The sequence below is a fragment of the Vanessa atalanta genome, chromosome 1 (genome assembly GCF_905147765.1).
Source record: "Vanessa atalanta chromosome 1, ilVanAtal1.2, whole genome shotgun sequence".
Taxonomy (NCBI): domain Eukaryota; kingdom Metazoa; phylum Arthropoda; class Insecta; order Lepidoptera; family Nymphalidae; genus Vanessa; species Vanessa atalanta.
In genome coordinates this window covers 8,500,201-8,524,570 of record NC_061871.1, presented here as the reverse complement: position 1 = coordinate 8,524,570, position 24,370 = coordinate 8,500,201, and the positions used below count along the sequence as shown (strand labels likewise).

General features: G+C 32.0%; 3 protein-coding genes across 4 annotated transcripts; 2 read left to right on the top strand and 1 right to left on the bottom strand.

The window, feature by feature from the left end:
- Positions 1-258: 258 nt before the first annotated feature.
- On the top strand, positions 259-8,307 carry LOC125069693 (conserved oligomeric Golgi complex subunit 3). Its single transcript, XM_047679275.1, has 11 exons — positions 259-481; positions 1,017-1,196; positions 1,694-1,820; positions 2,372-2,520; positions 2,650-2,903; positions 3,925-4,143; positions 4,496-4,635; positions 5,211-5,368; positions 6,327-6,971; positions 7,231-7,413; positions 7,954-8,307. The coding sequence occupies exons 1-11, from the start codon at positions 335-337 to the stop codon at positions 8,227-8,229; spliced, it is 2,478 nt and encodes an 825-aa protein (XP_047535231.1). The 5' UTR covers positions 259-334; the 3' UTR covers positions 8,230-8,307.
- Positions 8,308-8,401: 94 nt separating this feature from the next.
- Positions 8,402-9,944, bottom strand: LOC125069781 (mitochondrial-processing peptidase subunit beta). Its single transcript, XM_047679393.1, has one exon. The coding sequence runs from the start codon at positions 9,869-9,871 to the stop codon at positions 8,468-8,470; it is 1,404 nt and encodes a 467-aa protein (XP_047535349.1). The 5' UTR covers positions 9,872-9,944; the 3' UTR covers positions 8,402-8,467.
- Positions 9,945-10,361: 417 nt separating this feature from the next.
- On the top strand, positions 10,362-22,518 carry LOC125075997 (mitochondrial folate transporter/carrier). Of its 2 annotated transcripts, XM_047688026.1 has the most exons (7): positions 10,362-10,712; positions 12,803-12,956; positions 13,460-13,712; positions 18,223-18,336; positions 19,073-19,218; positions 21,336-21,528; positions 21,629-22,517. In XM_047688026.1, the coding sequence occupies exons 1-6, from the start codon at positions 10,562-10,564 to the stop codon at positions 21,478-21,480; spliced, it is 963 nt and encodes a 320-aa protein (XP_047543982.1). In that variant the 5' UTR covers positions 10,362-10,561; the 3' UTR covers positions 21,481-21,528; positions 21,629-22,517. The 2 variants fall into 2 exon arrangements, with proteins under 2 accessions (XP_047543982.1, XP_047543907.1); XM_047687951.1 differs by having other exon boundaries at positions 21,336-22,518.
- The last annotated feature ends 1,852 nt before the right edge of the window (positions 22,519-24,370 follow it).

The following is a 24,370-nucleotide window of genomic DNA, read 5'->3' as shown; positions in this document are numbered from 1 at the left end:
ATTACCATACAAATTAAATGTAGTTTATTCGAGTTTACTTTACAATAAAGCATTTTTGAATCGTCGCTTAATATAATATTTATTATAAACAATAAATATGTATGTAACCCCCTTATAATTACTAAATGCTGGCCACACTAGCCCGAAGTGACAAGTAACTCTAATAAATAACATAGACTTGTAAGCTGTCACTGACAATAGCCAGTGTCATCAATGACGTTTGCTGTCATTCATTGTCATTTGTCATTATGTTGCTTGGTTGTCAGTTGTCAGTAAATATGAGTATCAATTAATCATTATTTCAATGCATTTAACAATTTAATTCTAAATCAAAATGGATAATATGACGTTAAAAGAAATACAGAATAAATTGTTATTATGGGAAGCTTCAGAAAATCCTTTGGCACCGTTAACTTCGAGCCAACGAGAAGCTATATTGGATTTAGAAGCTCTTATCCAAGGTTCATCTTCAGTTGAAGAGGTAACTTTATACTCTTACAATATACTATGTTTAATTTAAAAAGGTTTTAGTAGATACATAAATATTTTCACTATTATTTAGTATCTAATTTAACACAACAACTCAGTTTACAGGTTCATTAAAGTAGTTATTAAAACATGAGTTAAAGTTTGTTTTATTCCCCTTTAACTTATGAATACTTAATGTAAGTATAGTTGAATAAAATATGTTGTTATTTTGCCATAAATTAGTGATTATTAAATTAAGATTAATATTAAAAAAAAAACTTAATAGACAAAAATAAATCATGTAAAAGTGCTTGTGATTACAACAACCCCTGTGATTGTGATCACCTAGCATTAATATATTGATACTATTCATATGTAAAAAAAAGTACAATTCTAAGGTAATAAACATATCATTGATTTGATATTTAGAATGGGAAGACAGAACATAATTTAAATAATCCATAAATAACACTTATGAGTGAAGCTTTAATTGTTTATTAAATAATAAAACATGAAATCTAAAATAGTACAATTATATACAATTCCAGATTAAAGAAACCCCTATTGAAGATAATGAAGATATAGCCCCAATTGAGACTGTATATGATTTCTTGAATTGGTATGAAACTTTGAATGAGCAAAATATTAAAAAAAATGATGCACCATATGAAGCATACTACAAACAGCTAGAAGAAAGGAGAAATGAGTGTGTTGCTTTAACTGATCAGGTATTTACTATAATGCTGTATAATAATATTTTCTATAATGCTGTTGAAGTTGAATTATAATACATAAAATATTAATATTAGCTTATTAAATTAGAAGGTGGAGTAATGTTGAACAATCCTTTGATATACATATTCCATGTGATAAATAATAATTTTGCTATATTATGCAATACAAACAGTTCTTGACTAATACATCTTTGTATATAATACATCACTATTCCACTTTTATTTAACTTCTGAAGTCCCAATGACAACTTAAAATGGATTTTTTTACAAATTGACAATGAATACCATAGATTATTCAGGATCTATATTATTCCCTAGTTCTAGATATATTGAATTATTTCAACTGTATTGCACTATAATAAGGCTATAGGATTGTAATTTGTAATTTTTATTATTATTCTGTATTGTAACTATTTGTAAATAATTTAAAATATTATTTATAGAAAAAGACATTTTAAACTATAGATATAATTTTGTATCATATTTTGCAGATATCCTCCACCATGTCGGATCTGAATAAGTTATCTGATGAATATAATCTTGTTTCCAATAAAACAAATGCATTACATACTATGAGTGAACAGTTACTGGCCGATCAAAATAAACTATCTGGAATAGGTGACACACTTCATCATATTTTTTATTATATATGAGGCAATAGAGCAGGAGGCTAACCTGATGGAAAGTGACTATCCACGACCGCCCACGATTATCTGCAACAGCATATTAAGAAATGTATGCACTCATTTTTTGAAGATCTCAAGTCTTATCAGTTCGGAAAAACCTCCGGCGAAAGCTGGCACCACAGAGGTGTTTTGTCAGGCAGAAAATGTCTTAAAAATCGTGCTATTGTGGATTTTCGAACATCTAGGTGGTACGAATGAAACCGAAACTTGATGCGATCTCCAAATTGAAACGTGAAATTCAGCCGGGATTAATCTAAACAATTCCACGGAACATTCGACATTGAACTGGACTAAGTTTACTTGGACCTAGTCTGAGACTTCATTTAACAATGATCTCAGTCACAAGTTTGGTCTCCGAGGAAATAAGTTGTATTTTATTTACAAGTAAAATAATATATACGATTCAAATTTATGTTATATAAATATTAGAATTTAAATTTGTTCACAATATTGTTAATAATTAATATTCAATTATCTATTCAGGTGATGATATAAAACAGAAGATGCACTATTTCACTCAAGTGGAACATTTGTCACAGCGTTTAAACAGCACAACTATGTCAGTAAATAGCGAACAGTTCTTCAATGTTCTAGCTAAGATTGATGAATGCTTGGACTACATGCGGGCAAATGTAAGTAACAATTTTAGATTACATATATTATAGTTTACAGTTATTGATAAATATGTGTTATGAATTTTATAAGAAGCTGTTGTTGTAAAAATATAAAGAATATATTAAAATCTTTAAACAACATTTCAGAGTACTTTCAAAGAAGCTTACACATACACCGTCAAGTACCGTCACCTCCAAAGCCGTGCTATATCCCTTATTCGCGGTTACGTGAATCATATACTGAATCACGCTACGGAGCAAGTACTTACTCCGGACGACCCGATGGAGAACGAAGCAATGGACACGGCGTATGCAGTGTATTTTGGTAAATTTCAAGCCGCTGCACCAAAGTTACGGATGGTGATAAGTGAAATTGAAAAAAGAGCGGTCACTAACGAAGAGTAAGTACACGGTGAAATACATTAAATTATATTTACTTTTTTTATTATTTTTTTGTAATGACATTGATTCATTGACTTTTCAAACTGGCATAGTAATACCAATCTTTATTGCCCGCGTGTTGTATGACGGAATTTAATATATACTTCTTACAAACAGGGATGGATAAAATATGTCTGGGCTCTTTTACCCCCTTTTAAAATCCTAAAATATATTGATTCTATTACAAAGTAATTTATAAATAATTACGATGTTTTATTTATTATATTACGAAGTTGTGTCATATTTAAATTGGAAAAATATTAATCTCAACAATTTAATTAAAAAATGAAATTAAAAACCATATTGCCAATTTTTGGTCTGTTCTAGTCAATACGGTGTCTATAGGCAGTGTCTAATAGATAATGCGACCCTGCCTACAAAACTTAAAATATACTTTATTGAAATAGGTCCTCAATTCAGAAGTCTTTGTAACTTCTGAATCATCATTTAACAACTCGTACCGTTAGAGTAGCTAATACATCGAGAGATCGAGGTTAGGATTATTCTATCAGAAATGCTATAGTAGTTTGGGAGTCAACGGTGTTACACTATTAAAAGTACGTAATATAACGTACGTAGATATAGGGGGAATCAAGATGTATGGGTTTTTAATTTTGTAAATTTATTCAAGGGGATTTTAAGGAGAAAAATTAAAAAAAGTATAAAACACTAAAAAATATTGGTATGAAAAAAATATAAAAAAGAAACAAAAAATGAATGCAAATAAAAGTTAATTTTAAATTTTAGGGCACATAAGTTAAGAAGTTTAAGATTGTTTAATTTCAATTTGTTTACACTTATGTTTGAAATTTCATATCTAACGAAATGTACAATAAAAACGTTAGGGCCTTTTAATCGACATATAGCCTTATATAGGAAAATTTTAAGTTAGTACTAGGGGGGAAATCTATAGGAGTAGGTGATGCCTACTTCTACAGATCGCAGTTGTGCAGTACACAATACAGTATGCCTCGTCGACAGCTACGCGTCGCTGCTGGCGGACGTGCAGCGCGAGTACGCGGGGCGACGGCGGCGCGTGGCGGGCGGCGCGGCGGCGGGCGCGCTGGCGGCGGCGGCGCGGCGCCAGGCGGGCGACCACTGCGCCTCGCTGCGCGCCGCCTGCTCGCTGCTGGCGCTGGCCGTGCGCGACGAGTGCGCGCTCTACGAACACTTCTTCGCGCAGCCTTCGCCGGCGCTCGAGTGAGTACTAATTTATAGATTAGAAAATAAAGAAGAATTCCGATTTCCAGTTTGTGGTTTGCGATATTTTTTTATTAGTTGATCGCTATGTATTTCATTTTAAAGTAAACTTAAGCATTTGATCAATTAAAATTTAAGCCTGATTTTACCTGGCTTCATTAAAAGCTTGAGCTAAACATTGTAAGAATTTCGTAACTTCTTGTTCATTTCTGTTTATGTTTATCAAGCTCCTGTTTCTTCCATCCCCGGTGGATATATCGCTTATGTTATAATACTGATTAAGCCAATGCATCTTCGATATGAATACACCATGTTTTTCTTTTGAGTTTTAAACTAGAATTCTCTTTTACAGTGAGTACCTCCAGTCACTATGCAACGGGTTATATGAAACTCTTCGTCCCCACATCATCCACATCAATCATTTGGAGACGCTCGCAGAACTTTGCGTAATTCTGAGGGTCGAAGTCATCGAGGAACAAGTCAACAACGATCGTGAGTTGAAAGTAAAACAGGTTTAAATTAAAGGAAAGCTTTCGCGTGTATGTATATGATGACACTGACACAGAAGTTACCATCTCAATCTGTGTTATAGTAAAAGTTACCAAGAGAAAATATAATCGAGCACCGACAGCAGTATTCCCAGCAAATGTTGCCGTCAGATAGGTGGCCGGTCATTAAAGCCTTTCAAATAAGTAATTATTTCAACAAATCATAACTTTATGCAATATTTATTTAAAAAGGACTTCAAAAAAGGGATGATCGTGATGATGATGTTGTCCTGGCCGATTTCTGCCACAGTGGCCGATCTCAAGGGAAAAAGCCAACTACGCAGATCTTATAATTTGATGGAACAGCAAATCCGACTCGACTGGAAACAGTTCAGGCGCAGGACTAAAGGCTTCACGTGTTTTCCGGGGCACGGCGGTGTACACACTTCCAACATCCAGACTTCGGCCCGTTTTTCAATAGAAAAATCCTATATTTTTTTATCGGCCTGACCTGGGTTCGAACTGAGGGGGTCAGCAATCGATAAGGTATAACTGACACGTCGCTTGCGCTGCCGCCAGGCTCGCTGAGCGCGCTGGGCGCGGCGGCGCGCGCGCTGCTGCAGGACGCGCAGGAGCGCCTCGTGTTCCGCGCGCACGTGCACCTGCGCGCCGACGTGCTGCGGTACCGCGCCGCGCCGGGCGACCTCGCCTACCCCGACAAGCTGCTCATGATGGAGGTGAGCGCGGGCCGACTCTAGTGACCCAAAGTAAAGAAAAACTACCAGTAGGCCAACTGACAGACGCGTCTGAACAGGCAAAACGCGTGGAGTCTGTGGGGCGAGATGGATGGTAGCCAGCTCACTTGCTTGGGACATGTCATTCGGCTGCCTTTCACTTGCTTGGGACATGTCATTCACGGGTGTGAAAATATTAATTTACCAGACGTGCTCATTGCGTTATTTAATTGTGATTAACTATTTTCGATTTGTTTTGGATTTATACTAAAGATACACATTATATTCCTCGTACTGGTACTCTACATACGTTTGCTACCGATAAACAAATACGAGATATATAAAAATAATAAATAAATGTGACAACCCTGTGCAATGACGACAAGCATCATTTCGTGAGACTTCAAAGGCAATGGCCTACTGGTAATTTTTCTTTATGCTAAGCTAGTGCGCTTTGTTAAATTGTCTTTTAGCATTAAGGTCAACTGTATCCCACAAGAGTAGATTATTATTTAGAGCTACTCCGTCTTAAACTGTTGGTTAACTAGTGAATTAATGTTATTCTGTTAAGCACATCTATAAATACCATTACCACCTTTCGTCTTACTGACCCGTTTGGTAGTTACACCAATGAATTCAGCATACCCTAGATGGTCTCTTGCTGGCCAATCGCGAGTTATGTTAGAATGTAGAAACGGTACGCCATAAACAAAGACTGATTTATCAGATCATAATCATAATTAAAAATGATAGTTATAGTTAAGAGTTATGGTTAATTGTACATTAATATAGTGATCTTATTATATCAGATTTAAAAATTATCTTCTGGGTAAATTTTAAATCCAAAGAATTCAAGATAAAATTATCGGCGAACATAATGTACAATCTGCCACAGGACTTTCATTCAAATAATATTTCATAGTTACAAAACATCCTATATAATGATATTTTGATTTTACAGCAAATAGCCATGTCTCTTCAAGACCAAAGTCTAAAACGAAGCGATTCCCGCAATTCCGTGGTGTCAGATGTATCAGCCACATCGCAAGAAGTTGCCAACATTAACGTGGAAGCTCAGAGGAGACCACAAGCGTCTCCTGCCGATCTCCACGGAATGTGGTATCCTGGTGTAAGAAGAACTCTAGCAGCACTATCCAGACTTTACAGATGTCTTGAAAAACGCGTATTTCAAGGTCTAGCACAAGAAGCTATTTCGCTTTGCGTCCAAAGCGTGGACATGGCAGCGAAGCAGATATCCGCGAACAAAACCAACATAGATGGTGAATTGTTCCAAATAAAACACCTTTTGATTTTAAGAGAGCAAATAGCCCCCTTTCAAGTGGACTTCGTTGTGAAAGAGACGACCTTGGACTTCAGTAATGTTAAGAACGCAGCATATGGGTTAATTCAAAAGCCGAGACAGATATTTTCGCTAAACAGTAACAATGCCTTACTAGAATTTCTCTTAGAAGGCACGCCGTTAGTTAGGGAACATCTGTTGGATTCCAGAAAGGAAGTCGATAGACAGTTGAAGAATTGTTGCGAGTGTTTTATCAAGTATTCCACGGAAATACTCGCTGGACCATTGATTGAATTTATTGAGAAGGTAAATTGACCAATACATAATTTGCGTATCTGTAATTAAAGACAATGAAAAAGATTTTGATAAATTAGAAACTAAGTTCTCATTATTTATTTAAGTTTGACGTCCTATAATGCATTCAAACTTGCCAAACTTATTATATTTTTCAGCAAGTTATATAATTAAAATGACCGAGACGACTTGATATAGAGCCACTGCACCAGTAAAGAGTATACTCGATTATATTATACTTTAATCCTAAAAATATTTACCTTTTTTTTAGGCTCAAGCAATTACGCCACCTGAACAATTAAAATCTCAACTTTGGGCCACTCCTGGCAAATTGGCAGTTGCCGTGAAAGAAGCACAGAAACGGATTAAGACTCATCTAGCACCATTGCAGAGATCAATGCAATTATATTTGGCAAATAAAGAGACTGAGTTCATATTGTTTAGACCAATAAGGGTACGTAAATGAATCACTATTATTGTTACATATCTATACTATACTTATCAAAATATGTTAATTATTAGGTGAAATATTACAACAAAGGAACATAATGTAAAAAAAATAACCTTAATAATAATAATTCCAAAAGATATTATCGTATCCTAATATTGATTTATAAATCTATACTAATCTAATCATAGCATAAAAAGTTTAAGTTAAGACTAAGTTCTTTTTTTTTTATGGCATTGGTTGAAGGACGAGCATATGGGCCACCTGATGGTAAGTGCTCACCAACGCCCATAGACAAAGGCGCTGTAAGAAATATTATATATATTCTGCAGTATTACATAACACGTCATCCATTGTGATAGAGAAAAAATAGAAAGAAGCCATTAGTCCTAACAAGTGTATGTATGTATGTAATATTACACCAAAATTAATGTGTATGTTTTTATAGATTTTTATTAAATTAATTATTATGTATTATTTTATAAAAAATATTTTTATTATGTAAAAGTATGTCTGTAGTTAATTTTGTATTCTCTTTTATTTCAGAATAATGTTGTTGGGTACTTTGTTCAATTAGAGCAAATATTAGCGAATTCAGGATTTACTTATGATGACTTATTAATTGTTGCCTGCCCAACACCAGAACAAGTATCAGTATTTATTTCATCTGCGAGTTTGATTAGTCATTCAGAACCAGTGCTGCCATATGGAAAAAAGAAGCCAACAAATGTCATTCATAGACCTAGTGTTACCAGTGTACCAGAAACGTTAGAGGAAAAAAATATAAGCCCTCCTAGCGAAAATCCTTCAACCTGTCAATAAATTCTAAAATTTATTCATTACATAATGATGTTAATAAAACAGATAATTCCATTAAATTAAAAGAACCGTAATATGTGTTTCAATTATTTATTTACATGTTTTATTACTTATGTTACTATAATAAATACATACACCAAAGACATTGTGTTTTATTATAATAAAACAAAAGACATTTGGGAGAGAGTTTTAATGATCTTAACTGATTTCCAAGTTACTAATATATAAATACACTATGAGTTTATACTCTGAGCCAGTACATTCCAGCACGGATTCTAGTGTAGTCAGGCAGAGCTTCAGTAGGACCAACAGCTGCAACAGCCGGACAACGGTCAAAGAGATATTTGTAACAGACATCTCGAACATTCTGCACTGAAACAGAGTCAATGCGTGCATCAAGTTCATGAATAGGGATGCGTCTGTTGTAACATAGAATTTGGCGACCAATGTCTTCACACACTGGTGTAGTTCCATCCAGCTGCAGAAGCATGTTCGTCTTTAGGAGGTTCTTTGCTCTGTCAACCTCATTTTCAGTTACGGTTGTACATAATTTCATCCATTCTCTTTGAATGTTGAAGAGCATATCTTCAATCTGCATGGGTTCTGATACAAAGTAAATACCCCACAGGCCAGTGTCTTTGTAACAGGTATTGAATGACTGGAAGCTATGGCATAAGTTTCCACAAGATGCAGCTCTAGCAAGGAACGAGGCATTGTTAGTGCCACCTCCCTGAGATCTATCCCAAGCTCCAATAAGGGTGTTGGCAACCATAAGGGGAATGTTATCAGCATCTGTCCAGCCAGCACCTTCCACAGCAATAGCAATATGAGCAAGAGGCATTGAATCATCTCTAACACGGATTTCTGAACCAGTATAGCGGCAAGGAGCTAATTCAGGTACATCGAGGGCAGTGTTCTTCAAGCCACCTAAATGCTTGCCAGCCAGATCTACAAGTTTGCTGTGTTCTATACCACCAGCACCTGATAGAACAATCCTGCTAGGTTGATAGTGAGTTTTGATGTATTGCTGAAGATCGGCCTTTGAAATTTTCTTGATGTTTTTGGTTGGTCCAAGAATAGTTTGTCCTAAAGGAGTGCCTTGGAATGCAGTAGCATGAAGGTGATCAAATACAACTTCTTGCAAGTTACTTTCGACATCTTGCATTTCGCGGAGAATAACACCACGTTCTCGTTCGATTTCGGGTTCAGCTAGGGATGAGTTTTGAATTATATCAGCGAGTATTTCAACGGCAGCGGGAACATCGCCAGCAAGGCATTTTGCGTAGAAAACGGTTTGCTCCCTCGAGGTGTAGGCGTTCAGATGAGCACCCATGTTCTCTACCAACAATTCTAAGTCGGTCTGCGACCTTTTACTTGTGCCTTTAAAAGCCATGTGTTCTAAGAAGTGGGCGACCCCATTGTTTTTGGAGTTTTCGTACCTTGATCCAGCATCAATCCAGAGACCGACAGTAGCCGTAGCTGCGCCGGAATCTTCAGAAGCAACGCGGATCCCATTGTCAAGTACTGTAAGTTGAGTTGGAGGAACGTTAACTAGAGCTTGCTTGTAGGCCGCTGCAGTTGCAAGGGCCCGGACATTATTGCCCTGTTTTGAAACTAATCTCAGAGTAGTCGCTACTTTCAACATTTTTCCTCCTATCCGGGCACTAAATGAAATTTTGCTCGCTGATTTACGTAATGTGCAATATTCTTGTAATATGTCAAAAAATCATAGAGCTTGAAAATGTCTAAATTTGCCATAGATAATTTTATCATTAAGAAAAAAACCTGCAATTTCGTTTAATGGAACGTATTGATTTTTATTTTATATTATACTACATGATATTAAATTTATTTAGTATCAAAGTTCAAATATATTCTATTGCTACAAGTGCAAATAATATGAACAATTAAGGTAGGTAATAAAAGTATTATTTTTTTTATATTTTAAAAATATTAAGGAATACTTGAAATATATTTAATATAAACATATGTTTTTTTTATAAATATTTACGAAACTACATTATTATTATGGTACAAATAATTATTCACATTAATTTACAATATGAAAATAATTACGTATTATTATCTGAGTAAGTATAAACGGTAGCAGTTTAACGTATAGAGGAACGACAAAAAAAATTACAAGAAAGAAATCATGTGGAAATCATCTAGTTCACGCCTATTCCATTTCGTCGGAATATTACGAAAGCAATGATGTATAGTGAAGATTGTTATTTAGTAAATTTCGATAAAGTTACCTGGAATAGTATTCGGCAAGCATATGCTTAAGTACGGTCCTATCAAAATGTTTTACCTGTGATTTATTACGTTCATCATGACTACAATGAAGAATCCTAATCCGTCATCTTCAAAACTTGCACTTCTGAGCCATATCAAGTACGAACACCTGGTAGCTGGGATATCAGGTGGCGTCACATCAACATTAATTTTGCATCCTTTGGACCTTATTAAAATTCGTTTCGCTGGTGAGTATTCATACAGTTTTAAGTATTAAATGACATTTCGTCATAGAAATACCACAGTATATTCTCGAATTACTTTAATAAATCGTATGCCGTAGTTAAAGACAATGCATGTATAAAAATATTTTGCATTTGTCAAAATAGACCATGCTTTTATGAATAAGTTCGTAATTATTGTATGACCTTGAACTTGGGTAAGAAGCGTGAATGTGGATCTGAAAATATACACAAAAATGATGCAATTGCAAACTAGTTGCACAGGTTCCATGAATTGTTATGAATTTTTAACCTCTGGTGGTTGAAGTACACTTATTTTACAACTGTTTCATTTCGATATTGACTACAATATTAGTAATGTTATTTTAAGAATAAGTCAATGTTGATTTTGATCAATATTTAGCTCAAACAACAGTAACATAAAAAATCTAAAATAGTCAATAGCAGTAAAGGTTGAATATATTACAAAAATTGTCATCTCCTTTCATGTGCATTCTTAATGCTCTTATACTTTTATTAAATTTCTACCAGTATTTACTAAAAAACCCCGATAGTCAGATATTCTATTTTTAAATAAATATTTTTGAAAATCACAAACTCTTCAGTTTCCAAATTAATAAAACAATAATTTGCAAGACTTTGCCAAGACTATTATTAAAGTTTATATTGTGTGATAATTTATGTATTCACATAATATGTACATTGTTTATGCATATTACATGTAATGCAATTATAATTTATTTTAAATATTCTTTAAAAGATAACTATAAAAAAGATTGACTTATTATATTCTACTATTTAGACTTTACAGAAAGAGATTACTTTCCATGTTAAATTGTTTATTAGATTGACAAACTCAGTTACATCTATTTTTATATAGATATGTAGATATATATATCTACACCAACTCAATCTTTGTTGGAGCCATACTAAAAAATAGTTGAGCTATTTATTTTAGTACAAATTAGTACTCAACATGTACCATTTATTTCTTGCAAAGATTTGTTATTTCAATAGTCTGTTTACTGTCGTCGTTGATTTAATAATAATATATATTAAAAACTATATACATTATTGTCCTAACTTATAACCATTGTTTACAATTTTTTATGTAAACATATGTTTCTCTTTCTTTTGTCCTTGATTTTACATTAGAAAGAAGAAGAAAGCATTGATTAACTTATTGTTTAAACAACATTAATTGTTAAAGTCATATCTATTACTATGAATAAGTAGATTAATGACTATTTCTGAAATTGCATGCTTATAATTAAAGTTAGTCAGCTGTAGATTCTAAATAAAACCCTAATTTAGATTACAAATTATTTCTTATTTCTGTTTTGGTTTTACAGTTACGATACTAATATAATTAAAAAAAAAAACAACAAAATTTAGTTACATGATTTGTAGTACCAAATTTAAGGTCAATTTAATATTTAAAAAAAAGGCTATTCCAATCAATCATAATGCTTGGATGAAAAACCTTGATATACTCCTTTACATTAATTTTACCATATAGGTATCCCTTTATTCACATTCACACAAAACTATATAAATTAACATGATGATTTAAATGGGACATGTTTCATGAAAACTGTGTGTTCTTTGTGTTTATTTTAAACTGTAATTTGCAACACAACACTAATTAGTCTGTGATCATTGTACTTAAATGAGTCAATGAATATTTTATTTAAAATTCAATTTATATTGATATACTTTTATGAAATGTTAATATTTTGTTTTATTATTTTCAAGAAGTTTTATGATATATGATTATCAATATCGACCTAGTGCCTGTATGTGGTCTTCTACCAACTAATTTGGTAACTATGTAAGGAATAAGTGGTAGCTCAACAAAAGATTTTCTTTTTATCAACTTTTAATAATGTTTATTAAGCATTGTTACTGGTTTCGTCCAACCATATGTGACATATACTTTAATATATAGAATAATGTAAAGAAGATAGACAGGCCAATACCTTAAGCGATTTTACTGTTTATGCTTTTCTTATAACAAGAATTACTGTGACTTCAAGAAAGATGTCACAGGAATGTGTGTTCCATCTTTTAAGTTTAAATTGACTATTATAATGCAGTTAATGATGGAAGAACTGCAACTGTTCCACGTTACGACGGCTTGGGCAGCGCTTTTGTAACGATCGTGAAAAACGAAGGCGTGCGCGGCTTGTATCGAGGCGTCACTCCGAACGTGTGGGGCTCCGGGTCCGCTTGGGGGTTTTACTTCTTATTGTACGTATTATTTAGTAAAGTTTACGTGACATTGTCAATGTTTATTATGATGATATTGTCCGCAACAGATAGTTCTCTGACCTATGTAAGTTTTGCAATTCAAAACATATGTTGCATTATATTAAATAATATTTATTTGTATATTGTGTTTGCGATGTAAAAAATAATACTAGAGCGTTGCTGTGATAAGTACCATTAATCTGGTGTACCAGGAAAGAAGAAGAATACAAAGAATTATCCTCAAGTTGATTAAGGACACGTCTTACGACATCCACTAATTGAGATAGGGTGGCTCGATTCTGTTCTGCCGACAACGTGCCAATTTACTGAAAACTATTTTTCACACGTAGAATTTTGAATTGTTATTATTTGCGATTTAGAGTCTTGAGACTAGTAAATAAAATTGTTCTAAAATAATGAATATAAAGTAATATTTGAAAAGATTTTCTTGTAAGTATAGTTATGGTCATGGAATAAATCAATATTCTGTAAATGTTTTTCAGCTATAATGCAATAAAGACATGGATCCAAGGAGGGAATGCCCGCACGCCGCTCGGCCCAGGTCTTCACATGCTTGCCGCTGCCCAAGCTGGTATACTCTCCCTGGTGATGACCAATCCTATCTGGGTCGTGAAGACCAGGTTGTGTCTCCAGTACAGCGAGGAGCACAGCTTAGCTGAGCACAAGAGATATAGAGGCATGGTTGACGGCCTGTCGAAGATCTACAGGACAGAGGGCATCAGGGGATTATACAGGGTGAGTTCGTTTTTCTTATGACTTCATTTGTTTATATTCATAATCTATTATCACTTTTATCCTTATACGAGACAATCGTGTCTTTTTTAATTCACTCCCTCATATTTAAATAAAATATCACCTTTGATGTAATTGTATAATAACAATCTAAATAGTAAAAGTAACACCTGTTCATTTCTAACTGTTGGGCAAAGACGTCTTATCACTTTCGAAAAGCTTTAAAGCTTACTCTAACTTACTAAGCTGCTACAATGCGTGTTGGTTGCGGAATTCACGTCTTAGATTTTCATCAACCACATGCAGGTTTTCTCACGATGTCATCCCTGCCCGCCGAGCAAGAGATGAATTATAAACTTAAATTAGCAGATGAATTCAGTGGTGCTCGCGCCGTGTCTGAACTCAGAGTTTTCGACTAAGATATACGTCCTTAAACTCTGGGTAATCAGGCTCGTCAACAGTACATAATATGACTTTCTATTTATAGCATAAGTATCAAGAAAATATTTTCAAAACAAAGCCAAAGATTATGTTTAGAAAACACTAGGTATATATATGGCTATATAAATATGTCGTTTATTAACCGACTGGCTGTTGAACTTTGTATTTATGATCGCAAATATGAAATCGTAATTGCTTTGAAACAACTTCGTATTTACTTGACGATAAATTGTTTGTATTGAAGTATATATATCAAAATCCTTGTAAATCTAATAAAAATTCAAGTAGATAATAGATAGAACTTCATACGACCTGTGCAGATGTAGTATAAGTCGATGAATCGATGCTATTGGCTAACGACTTGAACAGTATTTCATTTCACACATTAACAGCACCATCACTAAGAGTTGTACTTGCTCGAACCCGCATCGTTAAATGAAAACAAATGTGTTTTATCCAATGAGACATCGTCGTTTCATTGGCGTTATAATAGAAAGCAAATATTTGTGTTTATCATATAACATATTACTCCACTATATAATATAAGGTATATAATATCTGTCTCTTATCGAACCGGTGGTAATTCTTTTTCTTGACAATCAATAAATAAATATTGAATAAACTGATTTTCATTCGGATTACACCAGCTGATGGAGTGATTAACGATACATAAAGAAGATTTATTATTAAGGTTTCGTGTAAATTGTCTGAAAACCGAAAATTTCGACTTATACTATAATATACTCGCTAGTATAATATACTCGGAGAAAGTGTCCTTCAAAAATATCTTTATCGACATAAGTGATGGATTGTATTTTTATATTTGGAGGATAATAAAGGTTTAAGTATGATTTAAAGTTGTGCATTAATTTTCACGAGATAAAAGATATATTGAAATATGGACAAAAGTTGACTGCGAAAATTTACACATATTTTATGTATTCCTCAAGATGTTTTGGCGTCAACCCAACTAAGATTCGATTCTATGAGACATTACTGTAATTGTATGTGGGAACAAATTAGACATATAGTAATATTTCACGTTTCGTAATCGGTTAATAATAGGCATTCAAAAGATAATACCTATTGGTATGGTTGTGTGTAGGTAGCTCCACGCACTCATATATTCTACCGCCAAACAGCAGAGAGTGAGTGAGCCAGTGTAACTATATGCACAAAATATGACATTGACGATTTAAGGGCTGGTAAATATTTCTTATAATGTCTATGGTAGTGATCTCCTTATATAAGTTGGCATATTTGCCAATCTATTTAATATAGAAAAATATATAGAAAAATTCTAATTATAAATTGAATTATATAATCCTCGTTTTGTGGTAGATTACATTCTCAATAAAAATTCTGTAAATAATATTTTATAATATTTTTCTTTGTATCATGGTCACTAACATGTTATGTATTAAAAATATTTTTTATCACCAGACAATGCATCAATCTTATAACATTATTTCCGCGTTGACGCGATAATAAAAAATAATATCATTTTCTTATGGATAAGTATAAATCCTAAATTTGTGTGATAATTATTTTTTTACATAATTGGAATTTAGAATAAGTAATTTAAAAGGTATAGGTTTAAATCATCAACTTTTAAAATTAATTTAAAAAAATTGTAACCTGATGAATAAAACTAGTAACCTAGGCGGACATTATTTTCTTTATATATAATATTTTTATTACAAAAAAAACCTTTTTGGATAAATTTGTTTATAAACATTTACAAAACAGTAATAATACTTTTATTTCAATTTTTATGTCATTTAAAAATCGCCTCTGGAAATAACATATTGAACCAATGTCAGTGTCCAAGGTGATACTTCGTATCATCGCACTAAATTGCTGTAAGGGGAGATTAATTTTAGCATATATATCTAAAAATAGTCAAAGACAAAACAAGTCCATAATTTATTAGCTCTGTTTGTTAGTAATTTTTTTTTTTTTAATTATTTCTGTATTTAACTACAAATAGTCTTATTTATGAAATATATTATGGTTTTTAAAACGCTTTAATCGTTAGTTATCAAAGATAATGAGTTCAATGTCGCAAATCAAGATTTTATTACATTTTCGAATTCAATGCAGAAGGTTATTTTATTAATAAAAATAGTAATCAGTCAAGAAGGTTAAGTCATCGGATCCTGAAATAATGAACGTATACAAAAATAGCTCTTAAGAATTTATGTGTAAAGACTATTTTTCATTGTGGTTTTCTTTTGGTTAGATTTATTGTTGTGGAGTTAAATACTTCAGATCAAAGTTTATATATGATAAGTCTGATTTGTTCGACAAGTTTTGTTGTGACGTCACAGTCAATTGGAGCAACGTTCGGAAACTAGGTTATGATTATCGAATTCATTTTATGATTGTAGTTATATCGAACTAGATATAACTACAAAAATAAAACGAATTCGTATATTAATTGTATCTTTTAAAAAAATATTTAAGAGATATTAATTAAAAATATGCAATGCATGTAACTTTATCAAAAATCCAATGAAAAGACACTAATATTATCTATTTGTACACTTAAAGAAATGTATAGCTGCTGCTGAAGCCGTCGGTAATTGCTACATATACTATTCGTCGGCATTTTACCATTCTGTTCCAATGCTATTTCACACACAAAATCACTTTTGTGTGCTACATCTTAACCTTACTGTTACCTTTGCTTAGGATTCCATCTAGTATTTAAAATAAAATAAAAAAAATGTATAAGTGGATTTGAACTAAAAAGGCAGTTTAATATCCCATATTATTTAATTACACACGGGATAATTAAGATTTTTAGAAGGGAAAGTGAGCTAAGGAGTCACCGATTGGTCAACCCTGCCCATAAATCTCACTATATGAGAGTATGACACACTTTGTTAACATTCTTTGTACTCTTGCCTGTCTGTAGGCTTTCTCAACAACATCCATGTGTAGTCCAATAAAACAAGAGCGAAATTGCACGGTACCACTAGTTTAGTGTATAAGAAAATTATACTAGTACCTACTTACATTTAATAACAATATTTATTGTAAACACAAGCATCATTGGCCTGTTATTACCGGTTTTTATCGTTTTCACGTTGTGGATAAGACACAAAAGATTTTTAAAAATAAAAAATATATGTAATTGCAATATGTGCATGTAATGATTTTAGTAATTAATATGACGTCGGCTTATAAATTAAACACAGAGGACCGAAAACACCAACCAAAATCAATACGTATTATTATGTTACTTGTGATTGTCCCCATGTAACATCAGCGATAATATTGGAGCTTTATTAGTAGCATATATTAAACTACAAATTAAAGAATAAGAATTTCAAAAGCTACAACATAAACAACATAGTTGCATGACATTTTTATAAAACCAAATTAAAAAGTTTAATTTTAACGATTTGTATGTCTGTTATCCTTCTCATAATAAAAAAAGCCTTCATAAAGATATCTCTATATCCTTTATATACAAAATAATATCCAAAATTCATGCTAACTCAGGTGCCGCTCAAATAGAGACAATAATGTTGTCTCTGTTTTTCAATTTTATTCTTTCTGAGTATATATAACAATACTCTGTGGTTAGAAAAGTAATATACCAGATTGTAAAACTTTCAGGGAAATAAATGTTATCCAACTTTAAGAACATTAGTAAATTAAGTCTATTAATATAAAAGAATAATAATTTTAAGAATTTACTATTATTTGTTATGTACAGAACAATAAAGTTGTATTTTGTAATATGACAATCTGCAAATGTTATGTTTTAACACTACTGTTACCAGAGCGGTTATTTTCCATGACCGCCTGCCATAAGTACTTGATGAAGTAACATCTTAGTTCCCAAGTTTGTTGTTATATTGTTGATGCAAGAAATGGTTAATATTTCTGATGACGCAAATATCTATGGGTGATGTCTTACCGTCGGCGGGCTTTGCCCTTTTGACTATCTAAATAAAAATAAAGACATGTATTTTTATTTGTTTGTTTGTAATATTATGATGAACATTAACTAGCATGAAGTTTTTTCTACGATCTTTAAAAGTATATCCTTTGATTTCAGGGCTTCATTCCGGGTATGTTCGGCGTTTCGCATGGCGCTTTGCAGTTCATGACTTACGAGGAGATGAAGAATAGGTACAATCAGTACAGAAACCTACCTATTGATATTAAATTGGTAAGTGCGTGCGTGTGTATTTTAATTAGATCTGGGATTGTAGGATTATGCTATTCTACTTTGTTACTGGTCTGGTGTTGCAATATTTTTATCCAAGAATAAGCATAAGGTAACATTTTGGAACAGTTTTAAATATTGTATAGACAACTATTCCAACACTAATATTTGCTATATTTACATTTTCCGTTCAATATATTATATGGAGACATTATCATTTCGACAGAGAAATGTTAATAAAAAATATAATATTGATACTTTATTCAAGTAGGCTATCCAAACCAATAAGTCATTTTACAAGAATTAAGTTACCGTTCAAGAATCAATAAATAAATTATTATTGATTCGTTAATGTAAGGCTTAAATCTCGTTGAGCAAAAGTGTCTGGGATTTACTTATAGAATCGAATACTGTGCCCAAGAAAGGGCGCTCTGACTGCTGAATATTTGGTGTGTTATAAAAATCTTAAATATATAACTAACTGCTTAAGATTCATATGATCATTACGATAGTTGGTATAAAATATCTATTTTTATGGGGATACTTAGATGTAACATATGTATGATTGCCATGATAAAATTGAAATGTGGACATAGACACAGGCAGGACAATGTCTGCTGTTTACTTCTCAATGTCTATCAAAATGTTCCTTGACATAATATTATTTAAATGAATTATAAAAGGCGAGCGTGTGAGTAATGTCGGACAAGTAGCAATTGTATGTGCCCGTGGCCCGCAGAGCTCGGTGGAGTACCTGACGTTCGCGGCGGTGTCCAAGCTGCTGGCGGCGGGCGCCACGTACCCGTACCAGGTGGTGCGCGCGCGCCTGCAGGACCAGCACCGCAGCTACGCCGGCGCCTGGCACTGCGTCACCGAGACCTGGAGGTACGAACGCGTCCGGGGCTTCTACAAGGGCCTCACGCCGTATCTCCTCCATGTAACGCCTAACATATGCCTCGTCATGCTCATATGGGAGAAATTCACCAATAACGATTCTATCTGATGGGAAACGTACGCGACTATTTTTCCATGTTGTTGTTTTTTTTTGTTTTAATCTGTATGCATTCATTATATTTCGATTTTGACAGCTGTCACCGTACTGACAGGGTTCTCGTGGTTTGTAAGGTAAGCGTTGGTTTAAGCGGGAATTTGTTTATTGTTTATTATTTTTTGACGTGCATTTTTTATTTAATTTGTGAATCCCGTCTTTCGTTTTTTTTTTTAAATTTCGACATATACGAATTCATTTGACAATTTGTAAAGTTATTGTAATAAGAATTATCGTACCGATTTTAATATTTATTTGTTTAGCTGTGACAGGTTTTGATAAGTTATAGTATTTGTAGTATATTTAAATTAATAAGTTAAATTGTATCAAATGTGGTATGTAATTTATTAATAATTTTTAAATAAAAAATCTTACACAAGTCAATCCTGGACTTATAGTTCTGTCTCTTAATAGATTTTAGTACATGTTTATATATTATAGTTTTGTCTCTTTAGATATTAATATATGTTTTATAATAAAAACGGACAGAAATAGGTACCAGTTGGCTTGAAATTAATTTTTTTAATAATTAAGACAGTAAAAATACCATTATATGTAACCTTAAAAATACGTTGGCTTTTTTATTAAGAAAATGTAATTTAATTCTAAAGTATTGCTTTGTTTTAGTTTTTTCGTTAAATCAAATATGTCATAATTAATTAACAAAAAAGAAATAATTGATATCTAAGCCAACGATATTAAAAGCCTGTCTCACGACATATGTTGTGTTTGTAGCTTAATCTGTACTAATATTCGCCATATTTGTAATCTCTGGTAAATAGTAGTGGTACAATTTCCCATCAGATCGTGATAAAATCTTATTTAAACTAGCAACATCGCTGTGTTGCTGTAACTTAGTTGTAAATTGAATTTTTTGTGATAATAGTACTTAGAATGTCTTATAAAGATTTCCCATATCTATATGTAAAAGACATTTTTTAATTAATCTTTTACATAACCGTTACATGTGTGGTGAGACGACGCTAGGTCTTTTATATGTAAGATAGGATTTGTTTCAACTTGTTTAGCTGATTAGTCACGTTTTTTCAAATTTAACGAGTTATATTAAAATATTAATCATTCTATTATAATATTCAATTCACAAGTTTGAAGCTATTCTATCATTGAGGCTTTTAATAGATTTAGCCACGTCTACTGAAATGTAATATTTTTTTCTAGATCTTTTTAACAGATATTCTTCCCATGTTAGTTCAATTTAGGTAAATTTCTTATAAGAATAACATATAGCTGAATACAAAGCAAATGATTTTAGTTAATAAAAAATAAAAAAGATATGTGATCGAAGAGTGAGAGTCACATGTCAGCAAAAAGTCTTTTATATCTTAATTTAGGACACAGCTACTTTTATATGTATGTACAGGATGTTTATTTATTTAAAATTAGTTATAAAAACTATCCAAACATATGGTTATCGCATCGTGTTTATTAAAAAAATATATATATTGAAATTATTAGTTTGTATTTTACAAATGATTTCTTTCAAAAATATTTCAATGGACTAGTTTGCTGACGTGTAACCTAAGAAATTGTTACAATAAACATGTGATGTTGATGAAAGCGTATTGTTAGTTTTCCTTTGCTAATCTCTATCTCATTTGGTGGCTGGCCACATTATTCAATGAGATGTATATATTTTTATAATATATATGATAATTAGGGCATGTTACAATTCGCCTTTTTTCAATTTGAGTGATCAATAAATGATAGCAAATTGATAATCGTAGTGTTGTTTTTATTTAACTGGACAGCCTTTTAATACGTTATCTTATCGTTGACAGATAATAAATTATAATATGGCAACATTTTTTGAATATCAAATAACTATGAAATATAAAAATCGTGAATATTTTATTAAACATGCGGTAAGTATAAAACTATTTGATTGTCGTGGAAGTTTTACTCTAAATAATCTATTTACTTGAATATTTTACAGGCACGAGGGATGGCGGGGCTTCTACAAGGGTCTCAAACCGAACTTGATACGTGTGGTCCCAGCAACAATGATCACATTCTTAACATATGAAAATGTGTCGCATTTTATGCTTCAGCGTAGACAGGAATTAAAATTACCCTCTTAAGGCTTAGTGACACATAAATGACCTTAAATCAGTGGGTTTTTAACTGACTTGAACCAGAAGGAGACGGACGAGTTCTACGTTCTACGCGTTCTTCGAATTGTATGCTTCTGTATGTTGTTCAATATATTTAGTTTTTTAGTATAATGACAGTCAGTAACTTTACATTTTGTATTTATACAATTTTGGATGTTCATGGTTTTTACGTTATAAGGTTATGCTTGAAAATAGTTACAAATATTTATTAAAGTTTCAAACTTAGTTTAATCATTAACAAAAGTAACATAAAATATAAATGAATACCATCGACGCATGTTTTAATCTGTATGGAATAGCGATTTTGGAAACGTAAGAAATTGTTATTGCTTCTTTCAATGTCTTTATCTAATAGACAAAGTTGATTTGTAACTAACAGAGATACACCATTTCTCAAAAGAATTAGTTTTTTTGGAGCTAATATCGTATAGTTAATAACTCCGATTATTTCAATACTAAATCCATATTTTAAAATAATAGCTTTCTTATTTAAACGTTTTTGATTTTAATAAATGGTTGAAATAAGTTAATTTGTAATCCACGTGTCCGACGCACGAACGCATGTTAGGATTAAGACAGTACCAAAAATTTTAAATGCACATTTAGTTTTAAGTCAAACCCGATCCATCATATTTTGGAGTTAGTTTATATATAATAGATCCTTACAGGAACAGCCTCAATGGGGTTAGCCACCAAGCGACAGTTTCGTCTTTTGTATATGTTTTTTTGTGTATGTGTGAAAGGTGAGTTAGTTTAATTTTGGTAATACCAGTCATAAATTCATTATTTTATGAGTGTGCGTTGTGATCTATATAATTACTGACGTTCCCTTCTAATATGAATTTAAGCAAGTTTTTTAAACTTATAGAAAAAAAGGCTGTGTAACGTTCCTTTTGTGATGATATTGAATTATTTGAGGTTATTTTATGTTTTTAGTGTAACATATAATAATGTTTTAAGTAGGAGAAATACTTTTTAGTTATGATAGATAAAAATAAAAGAGTTTTCATTAATTTGTCACTACAATAGTTTATTTTTTTCAAAAGTAAGTGTAATAGTACTTATTTTAAAATAAATTGAAACTGTATAAAAAATAGTGTTTGAAATGTGTAAATTAGATAATTTAGATTTTCGTTTTCTGTTAAACTTTTATGTTTATTAAAATCAGGTCACAGATTTTTTTTAAAGAAATTTTATAAGATGACTTAAGATAGAATCATATTTTAACTAAAGACATATAGATATTTTATTTCAAAATCTAACTGCCAATGACAAGTTATTTCTGAAAGGGTAGTCTTTTATTTTAAGAAACTTGTTCTTTTTGTGATTAGAAATAGTCTTTTTAATTTTTTGCGTGAATTAAAAATAATATTAACGATAATAGTGTGAGTTATATTCCATTCCAGAAAAAAAAAAAATTATATTATTCTTTCCAAATGCTGATGCGGGGATCTTTGGAAATGGAGCGCCCGTCGACGCTGTTAAATTTATGTTGACCTACTTTGAAAATAAAAGTTAACTTATTTGAGAAAGAAAGATATGAGTGCTGAGTGAGTAAAAAAATGTCTTAGTCACTGAAACTGGTAAATTAATTGTTCGATACTTTTACTCTATACTAGAGGTATGTTGAACGTTCTTTTTGTATCTACCTTGTTATTTTTCAAGCATTATTTGAATAGGTGTGTTAATGCTTGTATTTACAAGTTTTCCTAAATAAATAATTTACAAATAGGTAATAATAATAACTTTGATTCTCTCCATTAACCACATCCACATATCATTTTTTGTCACATCATGTAACCATTAATTCAATCAAATGTTGTGTAACTTTTTTATCCCATTTTAACAGTATCTTGAGTTGATGTGGGTAATTATGATATGCTTAAATATCCATTGGAATCCAAATTACTAATTTCTGAATATTGTTTAAACCTTACCATTTAGTTTTTATTTACATTTTTCTTTTTTAGATATCGTATAATAAAAAATAATCTAGATTATTAAGGTGGTGTCAGCCGGGATATATGTAGAAAATAATTTTGATAATATGCTTAAGAAGCGTACCTAGTTCAAAATGTTTTAGGTTAAAAGTTCTACATTTAAAATGTGAACATAGATACATTAGTTTTTTCTTTTGACTTAGTATTTTAGTTTATTTTAATTTAACATTGCTATGGAAAATTAGTTTAATTTCCAGTATCCTAATTAATCGTAATTAAAGATTATGTATTAGTTTGTTTTTTTTGAAATAATGGAATTGCCATGCCATTTAATTCCTCATTAAATGTGTTATTTGTTGTTTTTAAATAAATTAAATAAAAAAATTACATGTTTTTTATTTCTTCGCAAATTTTATCTAGAGTAAGGTAAAAAGTCTTTATTATGTAGGTTTCATTAAGTAAAAGTTTTAATAAAGAAAAACCTTTCCTTCTACGAAATGCTTATGGAAAATAGATGCTAATAATTTGCCTATATCGAAACAAACTTAACACTCATAGTAACTTTATGCAGTGGCGTAGCATGGGGGGGACGGAGGGTGGGGTCCGCACCGGGCGGCGCTGCGGAAGTTTAACTTTTTTTAAAGAAACTAAATTTTTTGCCTCACACGCTTAATTTTCAAAATAAAATTTCACTTGTTCTCACCTAAATAAAAAAACGTCAATTTACATGCGTAAATCTGTCAAAAGTGTACTGTGTACTACCAAAATGTCGAAAACCGTCCGTTATTTCGACTTCAAACTCGATAACGATTGCAAAATTGTGGCAAATTTGGAATCCGCACCGGGTGCTAGTGACCTATGCTACGCCACTGACTTTATGCAAGAAGGACTGGGTTGGTACTATACGTACTATATCC

Bases quoted from the DNA above. Each gene is read 5' to 3' on its own strand.
- LOC125075997 (XM_047687951.1), top strand. From the start codon at position 10,562: ATGACTACAATGAAGAATCCTAATCCGTCATCTTCAAAACTTGCACTT. The intron at 13,713-18,222 runs GTGAGTTCGTTT...CTTTGATTTCAG, and splicing joins GCATCAGGGGATTATACAGG to GGCTTCATTCCGGGTATGTT. The intron at 19,219-21,335 runs GTACGAACGCGT...AATATTTTACAG, and splicing joins TGCGTCACCGAGACCTGGAG to GCACGAGGGATGGCGGGGCT.
- LOC125069781 (XM_047679393.1), bottom strand. From the start codon at position 9,871: ATGTTGAAAGTAGCGACTACTCTGAGATTAGTTTCAAAACAGGGCAAT.
- LOC125069693 (XM_047679275.1), top strand. From the start codon at position 335: ATGGATAATATGACGTTAAAAGAAATACAGAATAAATTGTTATTATGG. The intron at 1,197-1,693 runs GTATTTACTATA...CATATTTTGCAG, and splicing joins GTGTTGCTTTAACTGATCAG to ATATCCTCCACCATGTCGGA. The intron at 2,904-3,924 runs GTAAGTACACGG...CCTCGTCGACAG, and splicing joins AGAGCGGTCACTAACGAAGA to CTACGCGTCGCTGCTGGCGG.